This window comes from Staurois parvus, unplaced genomic scaffold (genome assembly GCF_062004578.1).
Source record: "Staurois parvus isolate SC_StPar_1 unplaced genomic scaffold, SC_StPar_1.0 ptg000580l, whole genome shotgun sequence".
In the NCBI taxonomy this organism is placed as follows: Eukaryota; Metazoa; Chordata; class Amphibia; order Anura; family Ranidae; genus Staurois; species Staurois parvus.
Window position 1 is genome coordinate 447569 of NW_028318376.1, and position 19273 is coordinate 466841.

The following is a 19273-nucleotide window of genomic DNA, read 5'->3' on the forward strand; positions in this document are numbered from 1 at the left end:
ACCTATGTCAGAAATAAAACATGATCACAATAGCAGCAAACACCTGGCCAAGCTGTAAGAAACAATCGGCTGAGCGGAAGCATCAAGTGTGAAAATCAACAAAAAAAGTTGTAAAATGAATGCCAGGCTGAGCAATCAGCTCCCCAAGTAGAATAAATAGGTGATCAATCAAATTAATGTTCAACTGGGCTAGATATTCACAAAAAGTGCATAAAAAAAAGAGGTTAGCAGCTCTACTGAATATATACAAAAAAAAGATAAATGGCGAATGATAGATAACACTTAATAAAGTGCAAAATGAAGTCCGAAAGTGATATAACAGTCTCTTTCTCCAACATTACAAAAAATGCACCAGTGACTTCAACAGGTGTGCAAATCTATCGTACTCCACTTTCAGGTACCTTAACAGCTGACCCATACAGAATATAGATCAACATGCGCTCAATATGAATCCCACTGGATCCTCTGCTTCCACAGGTCTCTCCAGGCACTCTCAGGAACAATCCATTACGCCCCCACTTTGATGGATAAGTGCTCAAAAGATAAGGAACATGGAACGCCTCATAGTGTAGTAAAGTTTTATTACCATACAAATGTATAAAAAATGCCACTCACAAAGATACAAGGTTTACAGAACCTACTACAAGCATTAAAAGGGAAAAGCACACACAGATGGCGGCTCTCGCACGGACCAAAAAAGACGTTACAAGCTTCCATCCTACGCGTTACGCCATGAGTCACATGGCTCTTTCAGGGATAGGAAGCGCATGACAAACATTGACTAATATAAGCAATGATAATTGATATGCAAACGAAAAACAAATGCAATAGCAGAGGCCATTTTTGTGTAGACCAACCAATGTACTTAGTAGTGAAAGGGTATATCCACATTAAGAGGTAAACAGATATTAAATACTGTTAAAAATAACAGTGGCCATTTTTGTGTATTTAGTAGAAAAAGGAAATATACACATTACGTGGCAAAAATTCTAGCCAAAAAATTACAAACTAATACACAGTAGCAGCAGCCATTTTAGTGTGGACCAACCACTCTAATGTATAGTAACAAAAAGTGCAAACAATATGTGGCAGAACGCTAGGCTATGATTGTCAAAATTCATCCTGAATCAATAAAGATTATTCAGATGATCCATATTAACCTCCCTGGCGGTATGATTATTTCAGATTTTTGGTGCTGAAAGTGGTACCATTATTTTGCATGGAAATTTGGCGTTTTATATTGTAGGCCTGTAATTCTTAGGAATAACTCACTGAAATCTGTCCGAACAAGAGTCTAGTAAACATCCCGGGTAGGATAAAACTTGAAACACGAAATCATACATTATAATTTAATAAATAATCATAAAAAATAATAATATAATAATAAATTTAATTTAATAATATAATCAAACCAAAAACACTGAAATTTGAAATATAGCGCCAAGTTCGCACATCACTGAGCAAAGTCGCAAAATCGTTTTCAGTGTCTGATGACGAATTTCCCCACGAATCATTATCACTCAATTCTGCAAGTGGTTCTGATTTACTATCGCTGTTCTCTAGCTGGTCTAAAACCGATTTTGACCTAAAGGGACGCTTTTTGGACGCCATGGACGTATCTCAGTTTCCAGGCAATAAAAACAGTAAAAATGCAGGCAGGGCACAGTACAAAGCACCAGGGACAAAATGTATGTGAAATGGTTTGATACAGTAATGTTTTACTATGTGATTTTAGTGATTTTAGTGAATGTCACTTTTTGTCATTTTCAAATTTTCCGCCGTTCCGTCCCCCGTACGTCCCGACACTCACAGTGGACAGAACCCAGAAGACAGATGCTGGCATCCGCTGGATTACATTGCCGGGGACACTGCAGGAGGGACATCGCAGGAGTGCAGGAGAAGGTAAGTGTAGAAGAGATTGCGAAGCAGCGCCGCATGGTATTCCCCAGTGTAGCTTGAGGTTACCGCTTGTGTTACTGAAACTTTACTCCAAACTAAACTCGGGAATACCGCCAGGGAGGTTAAGAAGGTCAAATATGTGCTATAAGACCGAATACTGGAAATCCTAAATAAACCACATAAATAACAGAATATATAAATATATATGCTAAAAACGAATAAATACCACATGAAATGGATAAATAAAACTGACCTATAGGGAATAAATAGATATTGAGAAATAATAAAAATATAAAAATAAAAAATGACAGTAAAGACAGTGATAACAGATCCCTGTAGTGGTCAGAGAATGGTACTAATCCTAAAAAACTGCTCCTATATGAAAAGCAACCTAAAATGAACTAGAACCAGAGATAACAATTTACTAAAGTGATGATAAAAATAGTAAGAAATCTCCCTAATAATCACTGATGAAACAATTGAGATCAAATTCGATGTTATGTCCCAGGGGTGCTAATGTTCACATATCGAATATCCATTTTGACTCGACTTGACTCAAAGCATGGATTTTGTTACTCTCCCTCTAGTGGGACTTGTATTTTTCTATACCCCAAAAAATCAAAGAGGATGTATCTTTATTGTGATGTGTAACGAAGTGGTTAGAAACAGTATGTTTCGTAAAACATTTCTTGATGTTTTGTATGTGTTCCCTTAACCTCTTCCAAAGGGGTCTCTTAGTTCTTCCAATATACTGTAAGCCGCATGAACACTGGAGGGCATAGACAACCCCTTCAGTCCTGCAAGTGATAGAACAAGGAAGGAGGCAAGGAAAGAACCCATTTTTATCAAAGCAGGAAATATGTTTTTTCAGGAGAGGATCAACCACATTCTTTGCTATCCTATTTCTCAGGGTTGGGGCTCTCCAATATGTAAATTTAGGACATTCAGGTAAAATTTCCTTCAAATGCCTATCTGTTCTTAATATTGGCCAATGTTTCTTGAAAATCTTCTCAATTTTCTTATGTTGTCTATTGTAATCTAGAATGATTGGTACTTGTTCTGTTAACTCTTCTCTTCTCATTCTATCTTCAATCAATAACCTTCGATCAAGGTCACCGACTTCCCTAATCTTTTCTATAGTAAAGGTTTCTTGATAGCCTTTATTAATAAAACGTTGGCCTAAAATGGCAGCTTGGTCAATTCTCTGTACAATTTTGTCTTAAATGAATAAATTGACCTTTAGGAATATTTAACAACCACGGTGCTTAGTGGCAGCTATCAAAAGGGATATGTCCATTGCGATCCACTGTTTTAAAGAAAGTTTTAGTTGAAAATCTTCCCTCTTTAAAACAAATCTCTAAATCCAAGCAATTAATTCTAACAGGATCGTATTCTTAAGAAAAGTGGGTATTTGTATCATTCTGATTCAAACTAATCAAATAGACTTCCAAGCTTCTCAGATCTCCTTCCATAAGATCACCACATCATCAATGAAGCGCTCATATAACTTCAGCTGTTCAGGTGGATTAGAATAAATGGCTTTTTCTTTCCACAAAGACATAAAGAGATTGGCTAGACTGGGTGCGAAACGTGCCCCCATAGCCACTCCTTTAATTTGTTTATAATAGTGGTGATCGTGCCAAAAGTAATTGTTAAACAATATTCTAAACATTTCAAGAGATGATATTTCCTCTGGGGATGATGCAAATTTCCCAATTTTCTCAGTGCCCAATCTGTAGGTTCCATTGTATCCTGATGTCCAATGATCGTATAGAGTGAAGAAATATCTGCTGTGCCCAATATCATAGATTCAGATTTAATTTGGATATCTTCCAATATTTGGATCAAATGTTTAGTGTCTCTCAGGTATGACTTAATTTTTTGCGCCTGAGGCTGTAAAAAGTGATCGACATAGTGACCCATCCTTGCTCCAATGATTGTATCCCAGTGACTATAGGACGCCCTGGGGGTTTCTCTTTATCCTTATGGATCTTTGGCAAGGTATATATTTCTGGTATATTACATGAGTCTGTGACCAAATATATCTTGATTTTCTTTCATTTAATACTTTCTTCTTCAAACCTTGTTTCACTCCAAATTTGTCTTGTATTTCATGGCTGGATTCCTCAATAATTATTGCTCATATGTATCAGTATCATCCAATTGTCTCAATTCTTTCATATAGTAATCCTTAGAAAGCACAACTATTCCCCCACCTTTATCAGCAGACCTCACCACAATATCTTTTCTTTTTCTAATTGTATGATGTCCATTTCAATTTCTTTATTTTCTCTAATCCTGGGTAATTTCAATTCATATAAATCTTGAGCTACCATTCGTTTGAAGACCTCTATATGTCCATTGTCACTAACCTGTGGATTAAATATGGATTTATTCCTCAACGATGTATATTGTACTTCCATTGGAATATTCCTCACAACCACGTTCCTTTCTTTCGGTTTTGTTAACACACAATTCTTTATATTTAGTTTTCTAACATATTTGTGAAGGACAACATAAACATCAAACTTACTGACAGCTTTTTTAGGTGCAAATTTGATACCCCTATCAAGAACTTGAATTTCTTCCTTGGTCAATTCAACCTCATTCAATTTGAAGATCCCTTCTCCTAGTATTCTTTTTTTCTCTTGTGTTTTCTTGCCGGCTCTGCACTCGCTCCTCCGTTTGGACTTCCAGCCTTCCCTCTCTGGTCTTCCCAGTGAACTGTCTTGCCTCCCCCAATCTAAATAAACATTTGGGGTATGTTCTTGATCATATCCATAGTCATCTCTAGAGGTTCACTAGGGGGCAGCGCAGCACTATTCTTGGGGAGTCCAGTATATATACCTAAATTGGGAGATTGTATAAACACTTAAAAAATTTATGAAGAAAACTGATTTGATTGGATATGTTTTATAACAGAAAGTAGAAAAATAGCTGTTTTTGTTTTCAAAATTTTTGTTTTTCATTTACATAAAAGATAAAAAGCCCACCAAAAGAAAGCTCTATTTGTGAGAAAAAATGATATAAATTTCATCTGCATGCAGTATTCCATGACCGAGCAATTGGCGGTTAAAATAGCACATTGCTAAATAGCAAAAAAAGCCCACTGGTAGTGTTTGGATTATGGCTTGTTTCTGAAAATGGATGCCTGGCATTACAATTACACAAGTACATTAACAGCAATTTTCAATCATGTCCACTTCAAATTCCAATCCATACCTTTTACTTTTAGTAGAACTGTGTATCTTTCCACTTGTATTGTTGACACATAACAGGAATATTCATTTTCATCACTTTTCTGTATCTTCTTTAGTTGGAGTGAGGCATTTCCATTCTTGATTTGATCTAAGAACAGTGAGGTACGTCCTGTATAGCTTTTGTCTTGATTATTTAACATGTCTTTGCCATTATAATAGCTATGCACCTTCTGCTTTTCATTGTTAATAGTCCAGTGAATCAATTCATTTTTTCCAGGAGTAAAGGAACAAGGTAAAATAACGACTCCATTTAATTCACCTACAACTTCAATACCTGTCAAAGAAAGAATAGTTCAAGATAATCATATGCATTATAAAACAAACTACGTTAACACTGAACCTAGATATTCGTTAGGTTCGAATGTTCGACCGCGAACTGAACAGGGGGGTGTTCGACCCATCACTAATTAACAGCTTTTCCCCCCTATGCTTGCTGTGATTGTCAGCTTTTAAAGATTTTTGTACAATAAAGATGTCAACTGAAATGCAGCTGTCTGGAGTTCCTATTGCTTTAGGGGTGCCTATTACAGTAATTTCCTGCTTCCACAGGAATCTTACAGGTATGACACATGCATATTTACATTGCTTCAAGCTGGATCAAAAATGGGCAGATGTAAATAAACTCTGTCAAACTTTCAAACATTACTGGAGTTTAATTTTTCATGCCCCACAAAAGGGTATGCAAGCCGGAGGTGAAATCTCAGTGTTATTCTGTCTCTTTCAACAAATGTTGAGATAAACTATCAGACACACAGGGAGTGCACTGTTTTCAATGAGTCAGCTGATGCATAGAAATAGATTGCAAATAGTAAAGCAAAAACTTTGGGTAGGACTGCAAAGTAGGAAACACAGCCTACTCTCCACTCCCAGCAACACCTCTGAATACCTGTATGTTAGGATCATTTTTAGTTGAACCACTTGCCTATCGGGCACTTATACCCCCTTCCTGCCCAGGCCAATTTTCAGCTTTCAGCACTGTCGCACTTTGAATGACAATTGTGCGGTCACGGAATACAGTACCCATATGAAATTTTAATCATTTTTTTCACACAAATAGAGCTTTCTTTTGGTGGTATTTAATCGCTGCTGGGGGTTTTGCTTTTTGCGCTATAAACAAAAAAATAGCAAAAAAAAAAGTTTTACTTTGTTTCTATTATAACATTTTGCAAACAGGTACTTTTTCTTGTTCACTGTTGTGCATTGATGAGGCTGCACTGATAGGCAGCATTTATGGGCACCGATAGGCAGCATTCTGCTACTTCTACTGAGTATGGGGATACCACATGTGTGAGACTGTTTGGGAGCCTAGCCACATACAGAAGCTTGAAATCTAATGACCACTTTGAAAGCCTGAAGATGTGTAACTTCCTCATTTCACTTCCTCACTACCTATCACAGTTTCGGAGGCCCTGAAATGCCAGGATAGCACCAAACCCCCCAAAATGACCCCTTCTTGGAAAGTAGACATCCCAAAGAATTTAAAAAGAAGCATGGTGAGTATTTTGCAGATCTCATTTTTTTCTCACAAGGTTTTGAAATATAAAAAAAGAAAAGAAAAAATATGTTTTATTTTCTTTCTTCATTTTCCCAAACCTTGTGGCAACAAACAAGATCTGCAAAATACTCACAATGCTTCTTATCAAATTCCTTGGGGTGTCTACTTTCCAAAAAAGGGGTTATTTGGGGAGGATTGGTGCTATCCTGGCATTTCAGGGCCTCCGAATCTGTGATAGGTAGTCAGGAAGTGTAATGAGGAAATAAACCCTTTAAAAGCCTGAAAATGTTTATTGGATTTTGGGGTCCTGTACTTGGCTAGACTGCCAAAAGGTCTCTCACATGTGTTATCCTCATACTCAGGAGAAGTAACAGAATGTATTTTGAGGAGTAATTCCACATATACCCATGGCATGTGTGAGCAATAAATTATTTAAGTGACAATTTTGTGTAAAAAAAAAAATATTTTTTTTTGTCATTTTCCAAAAACGTCTGGTAAAAAAATAATTCTTCTATTGACTCAACATGCCCCTCAGCAATTAGTTTAGGGTGTCTACTTTCCAAAAAGGGGTCATTTTGGGGGGTGGGGGCATTTTATGCCCAGCATTAGAAGTTTATGCCACACATCACTCACTCTTCTAACCACCTGAAGACAAAGCCTTTCTGACGCTTTTTGTTCACATGAAACAAATCAGTATTTTTGCAAGGAAATTACTTTGAACCCCAAAACATTATATATTTTTCAAAGCAGACACCCTAGTGAAGAAAATGGTGGGTGCTGCAATTTTTTATGTCACATAATACTCACGCAGTGATTTTTCAAACGCAAATTTTTTTAAACAAATACACTTTTTTTAATTTTAATGCACAAATACACAATATATTGCCCAATTATTTGGTAACTTATAAAAGATGATGCTATGCTGAGTAAATATATACCAAACATGACATGCTTTAAAACTGCGCATGCTTCGTGCAATGGCGACAAACTGCATACATTTTTAATATCCATAGGTAACGCTTTAAAAGCCTTTACAAGCTACCATTTTAGATTTATAGAGGAGGTCTAGTGCTAGAATTACTGCCCTTGATCTGACGTTTGTGGCAATACCTCACATGCATGGTGCAACTGCTGTTTACATACTGGCACGGGTTAACGCTCGCGGGGCGGGGTACTTTTTTTTTTTTTTTAAGTTGTTTAGATTTTTTTATTTTTATACTGTCCCTTTCATTTTTTTTTTCAATCACTTTTAATGCTATCTCTGGGAACGAAAATATCCCCTATAACTTCAATGGGCATTGTCATATTCTTTTTTGAGAAATCTGGGGTCTATCAGACTTTAGATATCTCCTCTGCCCTTACATTATCTAATCTCACCAAGATCGGTGTTATCAGATGCTTTCCCAATTTACAAAAGGCGCTGTTTATATCCTCGGAAACTGAAGTGATGAAATGCTCGTAGCTTCCGATTTCTTAGAATATAGAGATGATTGGCACCATTCCGGTCTCCAATCAGCTCTATAGTCAGCTGGCAGAGGCACCGGCTGCATTCTCAGGTTCCCCCGATGGCACGAGAAGGCCGTGGAAGGCAGCAGAGGAGGGGGAGATCTTCTCCTGCTGCTTGTAAAAGCAATCCTGCAGCTAATTAGCCACTAGGATTGCTTTTAAATGAAAGCCCATCACCGGCTGAAAAAAATGATACAGCAGCTGCAGGCATCGCCCTGGTATAACCACTCAAAGTCCAGTGATGTACCAGTGCGTCGCTGGTCCTTGTTGGGTGTATATGCTATGTTCTTTTTTTTTTTATGCAGTCTGTGGGCTGAATGAAAAAAAGAGAAGAAATCTCTGCCAGATAAAGTGTGTGGTATGCCCACCATTAGAATATACCGCACTGCATCCACCCACTTCTAATGGTGGGCACACATGAAATGTGCCAACAAATATTATAAAAAATATATGCTGAAGCATAGGGGCCATCCACCCACTGGCCACACCAGGCCCCCATGCTTCGGCATATATGCTCTTTTTTTAACTGTGGATGAAAAATCTCATCCAACAGCACTGCACACCCCTATTTATGTATATGCAGAGAGCAAGACCCTGTTGCTGTCAGAATAAACAAGTCGGTGCTGCAGCTGAATGACATTCCTGCAAAGAAAACAGCAATGGTTAACAATAAAACAGTAACAATGAAACAGTAAAAGTGTAACAGTAGAATAGTAACAACAACTATTTATGGTTTTTAACATTTTTTATTTTAGGGGGATTTGTACTTTGTATTTATTTATTTTTTTAAACTTTAACTTTTTAAAACAGATCATAGGGTCTCTCCAAATGTGATAGCCAGTTTCCTGACTACCTAATATTTTTCAAGACCCTGTGTAATTATGTACCTTGAACTGTGCTGTACCCAAAACTAATACTCCACTAGTGTGTGGTAGCGACGTAAGCAGTTCTTGAGGCAGAGACCAGGTTGGTCAGGACAGGAGGAACAACAAAACGGGTGTCACGTCTAATTCCATGTCTGCTACAGACACAACATCTTTTTTGGGGTGCCTTTTGGGTTAAGGTACTAGGAATGGCATCGGGAAAATGCCTCTTATGCAGCTGGCTAACTGCATCTGTGTTGGGGGTTTGGGGCATAGCACCTTCTGGATACAAAAGGGCCGTGATGATCTCTTCTTGGAATTTTAGGAAGGATCCACTTTGTCCAGTTGCTTTGTAAAGCACAAAAGTGTTATATAGAGCCAATTGAAATAAATAAACAGACACTTTTTTGTACCAGCATCTGACTTATCGGGAAACTAAGTACGGCTTCATCATCTGGTCGTTGAAGTCCACCCCTTCCATGTTAAGGTTATAGTCGTGGACACGGAGGGGCATCTCAACAACACCAGCTGCCATGATAATTTAGATGGTCAAAACTGCGTGAATGGAAGACAGGCCAAAAATGATCCTGTTTGTCCTTCCACTTCACTGCAAGCAATTGCTCAAGCAGGTTTTTTCCCCCTTTCTAAGATGGGTATTTACAAGCTGTTGGGGGAATTCAGGGTCCCCCCAAGGACGACAGAGTGTGTTGTCGTTGAAATGCATAAAACGCATTATATTCTCATATCTATTCCTGGCCATGGCAGCAGAGAACATGGGCATATGGTGAATTGGGTCTGTGGACCAATATAACCGCAATTGATTTTTTTTAGTAATGCCCATATTGAAAGTTAGGCCCCAAAAAAACGTTAAATTCAGAAACCGTAATGGGTTTCCATGTGAATGGTCTGGCATGATTTGAATTTGGGTTGGTGGCAATAAACTAATGTGCATATAAATATTGATCCACAATCAATGCATACAGATCTTTTTTTGTATCCGTTCAGACACTATACCAGCATTGGAGGTTTATTGTGTATGAGCGTATTTCTGGCAATCAAGGGGTTAAATGTGATTACTGGTGTACTGATGGGCAATATGACTATATGAGAGGGGCGCTAACTGACGCTAATGCTATAGGAAGTCGCCAGTGACACTAATACAGTGATCAGCAAAAAATCTGTACACTATACTAATGACACCGGTGAAGGGGTTAACTGGGGGGGGGGGGGGGCGGCAATCAAGGGGTTTAATGTGTCCTAGAGTATTCTAACTGTGTAAGTGTAGTGCTTTTACTCACATTTATGTTGATTCTTCTCTCTCTGGGACGGAATGTGCCCAGAGAGTGAAGATTTCATCACTTCCTGTACCTGTGTAACTGTCAACACAGGACAGGATAGGACAGGGATCGTTCATCCGACTTGGGACAGACATCACTGGCCTAAAGCGGATGATTGATCCCTCGGGGATCAAATCATGGCACCCTCGGATCGGAGGGGGATGTGCACCCCCGCCTGGCCCGTGAAAACCATGGGAGCGCGAATCACGTATATATGTACATGATCCTGCACACAGGGGCTGCCCTGTAGCAGTAAATGTACTGTGGGCGGTCCTTAAGCGGTTAAGCTCCTCAGGTGCTAAAATTCAGGCAACTATAAAGGCAAAGATTAATTCAGCTCTGTAATCATTATTACATAATGAAATATTTTTTTGAAAATCAATACCGGACACTTTTAGCCACTTCCTGCCCAGGCCAATTCTCAGCTGTCAGCGCTGTCGCACATTGAATGACAATTGCATGGTCATTCAAAACTGTACTGATATTACATTTTTATCATTTTATGCACACAGAGCTTTCTTTTGGTCATATTTAAGCACCACTGTTTTGTTTTTTTACTAAATACTGTAAATGAAAAAAGACTGACATTTAAAAAAAAAAAAAGGCTTTTTTTTCATTTCTGTTATAACATTTTGCAAATAAATAATTGTTCTTCATACATTTTAGGCCAAACAACCCCACACCATAATCCGCCTTCACCAAACTTTACACTTAGCACAATGCAGTCAGGCAAGTACTGTTTTCCTGGCAACCACCCAACCCAGAAAAGTCCATCGGATTGCCAGGCAGAGAAGCGTGATTTGTGTCTCCACTGACGATGTGCTTTACACCACTGCATCCGATTTTTGCATTGCACTTAGTGATGAAAGGCTTGGATGCAGCTACTCGGCCATGGAAACCCATTCCATGAAACTCTCTACTCACTGTTGATGTGCTAATCTAAAAGGCAACATGAAGTTTGGAGGACTCTGCAGACAGTTGGCGACTTCTCCGCACTGTGCGCTTCAGCATGCGCTGACCCCACTCCACCATTGTATGTGGCCCACCACTTCATGGCTGAGTTGCTGTTGTTCCCAGGTGCTTCCACTTTGTTATAATACCACTAACAGAATTTTACAGATGGACTTATTGCACAGGTGTCAACCTATCACGGTACCACGCTTTAATTCACCGAGCTCCTGAGAGCGAACCATTCTTTCACAAATGTATGTAGAAGCAGTCTGCATGCCTAGACGTTTGATTTTATACACCTGTGGCCTTGGAGGTGATTGGAACACCTGATTCTGATGATTTGTAGGGGTGTCCCAATACTTTTGGCAATACAGTGCCTTGAAAAAGTATTCATACCTCTTTAAATTTTCCACATTTTGTCATGTTACAACCAAAAATGTAAATGTATTTCATTGGGATTTTATGTGATAGACCAACACAGAGTGGCACATATTTGTGAAGTGGAAGGAAAATGATAAATAGTTTTCAAAATATTTTACAAATAAATATCTAAAATATGTGGCGAGCATTTGCATTCAGCCCCCCTTTACTCTGCCAAGAGGCCCATGGTAACTCTGGGGGAGCTGCAGAGATCCACAGCTCTGGCCTTTATGGAAGAGTGGCAAGAAGAAAGCCATTGTTAAAACAAAGCCATAATAAGTCCTCTTTGCAGTTTGCGAGAAGCCATGTGGGGGACACAGTAAACATATGGAAGAAAGTGCTCCTGTCAGATGAGACCAAAATTTAACTTTTTGGCCTAAAAGCAAAAAGCTATGTGTGGCGGAAAACTAACACTGCACATCACCCTGAATACACCGTCCCCACCATGAAACATGCTTTTCTTCAGCAGGGACAGGGAAGCTGGTCAGAGTTGATGGGAAAATGGATGGAGCCAAATACAGTGCAATCTTAGATCAAAGCATATTCATGTATTAGAATGGCCTAGTCAAAGCCCAGACCTAAGTCCAATTGAGAATCTACGACAAAACTTGAAAATTGCTGTTAAGAGACGTTCTCCATCCAATCAGACAGAGCTTGAACTATTTTGCAAAGAAGAATGGGCAACAATTTCACTCTCTAGATGTGCAAAACTGGTGGAGACATCCCCAAAAGACTTGCAGCTGTAATTGCAGTGAAAGGTGGTTCTACAAAGTATTGAATTAAGGTGGCTGAATACAAATGCACACCACACTTTTCAGATATTTATTTGTAAAAAAATTTTAAATCCATTTATTATTTTTCTTCCACTTTCACTTCTGCTTTGTGTTGGTTTATCACATAAAATCCCAATAAAACACATTTACGTACTGTATAGTGTGTGTGTATATATATATATATATATATATATATATATATATATATATATATATATATATATATATGAAAATCGATCAGTCTTAATGTACTGATGAACTTGTTGAGGCCGAACACTTTTCTAAAAAATTTTTTTTTAAAATATTTTTAAATTTTTTTTCTTTTTTTTTACATACAGTGACCAGAGCAATGTAGTATTACCATAGTAACACTGTAGTGCTCTGGGGAGGTGATCAGGATTTTTTTTTTTAACACCTTTACTGATTTACACACAGTTACGGTTTTACACAATATGATTACTTATAACTGAAATTTACAGTTATAAGCAACAATTGTTTTCTGAATGAAAACTACCAATTCATTCTTTACTATTGTGATTAGCTGTGATTGGCCACAGCTAATGACATGGTACATATGGGCTGTTATTGGTCCTGTCTATATCATGTGAGCACTGTGACCAATCACAGAGCTCATCACAATAGTACACAATGAAAAGCATGAATCAAAGCGTTTCATAGTGTACAATTGTCATGTGATCTGCTGTGATTGGCCACAGTGATCATATGGTACCAGCAGTGGCCGGTACAGTGATCTGCTATCTGCTGTGCCCACCACACAAAGTGCATTCTGGGGAGGAAGTCATATGACGTCCACCCAGCCATCATAATACAATAGCCCAGATGGGTAGAAGTTAATATCTCCTAAACTTGTACTGTTCAGGAGACATTTGTATGTTTTGCAGCACCTGCGCATGCGTACTGTGCTCTGAATGGACGGCATACTCGAGTGTGCCATCCATTGAGAGTGCTGTATCACAACCTTGACTCCCGTACACATGCGCAGGAGTGACGTCTGGTGGACACAAGGGGTGATAGATCGCTCCAGAGTGCGGCTGTCATATTACAATAGGCCAGGCAGGAAGAGAATAAGTAGTGTAGATATTTGAATTTAACTTGGTTCCAGCCTCTTGCAGCTCCTAACCAGCAGAACCCAGACTCAGAGAGGGTTAGGCAGCACAAAGAGGCAAATATGCAGCATGCTAACAACGGACATGGTGATAGGAAGAAAGGTGTAAGTGACAGAAACAAACTCAGCAAACTCAGCAGTTTGCTGCTTCCCCTTTCACTGTCCAGTCCTAGGCTAGGGGAGGGAAAAGATCTGTGAGTGTTAAAAAAAACTGCACTAAAGAAAAATCAGGTCTCCTGCCATGCCAGACAAGGTTATGCTGTTTAAATCTCAGTGATGAATAGACAGAAATACAAATCATTTGGCAAATAAAACAGCACCTAAGCCCTCATGCACACTGAATGTTTTTACAGCTGCTGCTTTTGGGTGTTTTTTTCTACAGCCAGTAAACTCCCCAGCATGTTATCCTATGTGTCCATGCACACATAGACTGTAATTAACATTTTTTGGCAGGGACGGCTTTTGGCTGGAAAAAAACCCAGGACTAGTGAGTTTCTAAAGGAGTTTGTTAGCAGTAAAAATGCTCTAACACGGCAAAACGCAGTAAAGCGCCGCAAACTGGCGTTTTTGGACTTTTTTGACCATAAAAAATGTTTTTTGTAAAAATACGCTAAAAAATGCTTAAAAACGCAAACATGGGAAAACGCAGCTAAACGCTACTTCAAAAACGCTAAAAAAAAGCTGAAAAAATCAAGTTTTTAACGTGACTTTACACAGCTAACGTTACCAGCATTATCAAAACACCCAGTGTGCATGGAGCCTAGATATAGCATTATTTACACCCCTACCACCTCCTAAGCCTTATTACAGGCCAGTAAAATTACCATCACTGGTCCACTAATGAAACCAACTGTGTAAAACTTTTGTTTTCTATCCTACAGATTTCATAAATTTTTCCATTAAAGTGTTACTAATCCCACAACAGTAAAATCAAGCTGTATATGCAGTAAAGCATGCTTAATATACTCACTGGGGAACTTAAGGGGTTATTTCTCTGCATTGTGTAAAAAGACCATTTTCCTGTTTTCTCTGCTCCTTCTCTTGTTCAAATATCCATGTCTTATCTCCTAATAAGACAGACTGAACCCGTAGCCACAGGAACATGCTCAGTTTAGTGTGTATTGCTAGAGTGTTTTTTTTTTTTGGGAGAGTGCATGTGATCACCACAGGGCCAATCGGCACTGTCCAGACAGAGGTCAGGGGTTTTGCATCCTCCCAGAAAAAAAAACTCCTCCTACAAGCTTTAACCAGTGCTCTGCTGAAGTCACAAGACTGCTCTAACTGCTTATGAGAAAAGGTATTTAGCAGTTTATATTTACTAAAATAACAATGTACTGTGTACTGTGGGATACCAGATATAGTGATAGCAGGGTCCTGGGTTTAGTAACACTTTAAGGCTCTACGCACACAGGTTTAAAAAATGCTGCTTCTAGAGGAGTTTAGTGTTTTGCCTGAGGTGTCCATGCACATTAAACAGTCTAAAGGTGTTTTTTTAGGTTCAGCGTTTAGAGGCAGAAAAAAACCCTTATGTTTTGCATTTTTGAGAGCTCTTTTCTGGCAGAAAAAAAACCACTAAACACTCCTAAACGCAACTAAATGCTCCTAAAGGCTAGTACAAAAAGCACTCAAAATTTGCATTTTTTTCTGCCAAGAGCACTGGCATTTTTTTAAGCTAGTGTGCATGGAGCCTAAGATTCTTGATTATTTAACCATTTCATTATTAAAGATATGGCAATAGATCATGATTTATGTGTTTGTTAAATAAGCTTATATTTATTTTTGCATGACTTGGATAAAGATCAAACCAATATTTACAATTCCTTCATGTATTAGGGCACTGGGTGGTGGATGGGGCTAATCACGGGACATGTAGTGTGCTGTGGGGAATTGTGTGTGTAGTAAAATTATGCTAATAGTGAAAGAGGCGCCTGTGTAAAATGTGAGCCTGTGTACAAAGTGCAGGGGTCCTAAGTATATAAAGTACAGAGTGTAGGTGGGAACTTGCTGAAAATGGCTGTACTCTGGTGTACACTGCTACTTGTGTAAACATGAATATAGTTTATAGGCCTATACAAAAAATAGAGGATGTACCTAGTTCTAGCCTGTGGTCAATGCCTTGTCCTGGCTACACATGCCTAATACTGGCCTTGTTCTTTTGATCCACCTAAATTCAAAAAAATCCTAAATCAAAATAAGAGAAAATAGTAAGAAATGGGTATTAAGCATCCATGTGCACAGACATCTCCTAATTTAGCTATTCTTGTCTAGATCAGGTGATAATCTAATGTCTAGAGCAGGGGTGGACTGACCATTTGGAAACTCGGGCACTGCCCGAGGGCCCGTGGTCAGTAGGCCGTCCCATGAGATGCCCCTGGTACCTTTTTCATAGGCTTTTTTGAATTTGGGCAAGGGCACAGGGGCCCCATGATCCCCTATTGCCCGGGGGCCCCATGAGTTATCAGTCCGCCCCTGGTCTAGAGAGCCTTGTGGGTTGTGCCAGAAGAGGCTCATCAGAAGGACAAACAATTGGACAAAAAGCCTTGTGCAGTTGCTACTATTTCTGTTCTAAGAAGCTGGTTCCAAAGCTGGTTCCAAAGGTGTTTGCTGTGTGCCTCATTCACCCTACCCTCCAAACCAAGGGTTCGAAACTACAGCCCACATGATGGGCCACATCTGGCTTGCTAGGAGAGTTTATCAATTATCAATGATCTTCTTGACTCAATGCACAGGATTCCTCACCTGTTATTTCCAGCACAGCCAAACCCCTACCCCCTCTTGGGTCAATTGATTAATAAAGTTGATTTTTGCAGCAAACTGCATCCATTTCCCAGCTATTATTTAAATAAGACTGCCGCAGGGGTGTATCACCTCAGTGCATATTTACTTTTTCTGGGGGTTTTTTGTGCCCAACAAAGAAAAAACATACTGGGAAGAATGTTGTCACAAAAGACATGCATTCATAGTACTGATGTGAAGATGCTAAATGTAACATCAATATAACAAAATTATGATGCCATCTAAAAAAAAAAACATTTTTATAATTAACCATACTTACCATGAACAAATAAGAGAAGCCTGAAAACTTGAAGCACTAATAAAAGTTTCATTGCAGGTGAGGCCACACCTCCAGTCATTCATAATAGAAAGATTGACCTATAAGAAACCAAAATAATATGAAGCTACAATAGCAAATTCAATTTAAAGTGGTTGTAAAGGCTCAAGGTTTTTTACCTTCATGCATTTGAGAGCATGCCCCGGAACAGTTGCCAATTGCTACTTGCGATGGGGAGCTTTCCGATCATGTGACCATGGTGACAGTCAATCATGGCAATCACAGGATCACAAACCCTGCCCTGCCTCCTGGCATCACTAAGCCCTTAAAGAGGCGGGAGGTGCGGCGCGAAGGGGTTAAGCTTATCATACAGTATTAGATTTTCGTTTGAACAAAAATTCAGAAAAAGAACTTTCCTTCTATCTAGTCAAATAATTTGGTTTGAAACCCAGGCCTGCTATTTGAATGGAATGCCAGACGTATTAAACAGGCTTCAGTACAATATGTATGAATTTTCCCAAATGAGAATTTTCTTCACAGTAAAAATTTTGTTCATTCAAGAACAATTTTTCATCCTATTCCTTCAAACTGTTTCATTACTACGGTTGAAAATGAACGTCCATTTGACTGCACTAATTATTGTAAAATGAATTCAATATTGTGAAAATGAACATTTTCAAATGAAATTCTACTGGTGTATAGCTAGTTTTATTTTTCTCCCCATACCAGTGATTTTAGTAATTGTACTGTCTCACTTATATTGTAAAGCGCTGCGCAAACTGTTGGCGCTATATAAATCCTGTGTAATAATAATAATAATTTTCACTGTGTGGTCCTGTCTGCTGCTGCACAGCCTATTCAAGGAAAACATACAGGGCAGCTCCCCTTTCTATTGTATACACACTCCAGACATGGCGGCCTCCAGATTGCCAAATGAGTATGGTTCATCAATAAAAATAAATGGGGTTATGGTACTCATGAAGGCTATTAAGAGGAGCTGGACAGAGCATGGTGAAGATCACTGGAATGGAGAGGAAGAGGAAGGGGGGCTGCATTCAGTGGGAAGGGGGGGGGGTCAATTCAGGGACAACTCTATTAAGGATAAAGCTGTCCTTTAACCACTTGCCCCCCTGAGGTTTCCCCACCCTTCCTGATCAGGCCATTTTTGGTGTTACGGCACTGCGTTACTTTAACTGACAATTGTGCGGTCATGCAATGTTGCACCCAAATGAAATTTACATCCTTTTTTCCCATGAGCTTCCTTTTGGTGGTATTTGATCGCCTGTGCGTTTTTCATTTTTTGCATTATGAAAATAAAAAAAAAGAACGACAATTTTGAGAAAAATGCAATCTTTTTGACTTTTTGTTATTAAACATGTCTAGTACAAAAATGTAAAAAAATCAAATTTCGTCATAAATTTAGACCAACATTTATTCTAATACATGCCTTTGCTAAAAAAAAAATCCCAATACATGTAAATTAATTGGTTAGCATGAAAGTTATAGCGTTTACAAATGGCGGCATAGATACTGGAATTTAATTTTTTTTTACATTTTACTAGTAATGGCAGCAATCACTGACTTATAGCGGGACTGCAGTGGGCATTCTGACACTGGGGGGAACTGACTTGGTTTCACTGTCATCCCCAGTGACACCAATACAGTGATGAGTGCTAAAAAAAACCCCACTGATACTGTACTAATGGCACTGGGCAGGAAGGGGTTAACTTGAGGAGCTATCTAAGGGTTAACTGTGTGGCGTTTCACTTGTGTCTGTGTGCTTCACTGTAATCACACTGCTTTGCATGGTTGTGCTGTGCATCCAAAGAAGTGTGCATGAGCTGACAGGGAGAAGAACTGTTTTGTTTACAAACAGTTCTTCCCGTCGGAGATGCTCGGCAATCACTGTCCGGGACCTGGTGGCTGACAGCTGTGGCCGCAATTGGCGGCGCGGGCAGGGTGCACATGCGCCCCCTACCGAGAAATGCAAAATCACGTGTATATATATATATATATATATATACACGTGTCCTGCCCCAACCTGGCCATGACCGCCTATAACAACTCGCTGTCAACCGCCCTTGACTCGCTAGCGCCTTTAACCACACAAAACATCAGACCCCGACCGCTCCAGCCCTGGCAGACTGATCACACCAAAACTCTCAAACGATGCAGTTGTGTGCTGGAGCGACTATGGCGCAAAACCAGATCCCAACTAGCATTCACCCGCTATAAATCTGCCTTCCACACCTATACCTCCTCCCTCCACACTGCCAAACAAGCCTACTTCCTGACCCTCATCAAGACCCTCTCCTCCAATCCTCGCCGGCTCTTCTCCACCTTCAACGCTCTACTCTCTCCGCCCCCACCTTCACCCAGAACCTCACTCACCGCCCTTGAGATTACCAATCACTTCAAAAACAAGATTGATGCAATTCGCAAGGACATCGCCGCTGCTCAAACTTCCTCCCCACCCATCCCCTCTCATACAGCTACCCCCTCATCACCCCTCTCCCTCGGCCTCAACACTGTTCAGACCTCCACCTCACCTAACATTCCTCACACTGAAGCCCCCTCAACACTCCACTCCT

The 19273-nt window shown here is 39.5% G+C and overlaps 1 protein-coding gene across 3 annotated transcripts in view; it reads right to left on the reverse strand.

Annotated features, from left to right (window-relative positions):
- The window catches only part of HHLA2 (HHLA2 member of B7 family), a 51624-nt gene that overhangs the window by 13059 nt on the left and 19292 nt on the right, over positions 1 to 19273 (reverse strand). For all 3 annotated transcript variants that reach the window (XM_089692237.1, XM_089692238.1, XM_089692236.1), the window contains exons 3-4: positions 16686 to 16783; positions 5122 to 5433 (exon numbers count right to left, since the gene is read on the reverse strand). In XM_089692237.1, the coding sequence (XP_089548363.1) occupies positions 5122 to 5433; positions 16686 to 16764 (391 nt within the window). In that variant the 5' untranslated portion in view covers positions 16765 to 16783. The remainder of the gene's footprint in view (positions 1 to 5121; positions 5434 to 16685; positions 16784 to 19273) is intronic.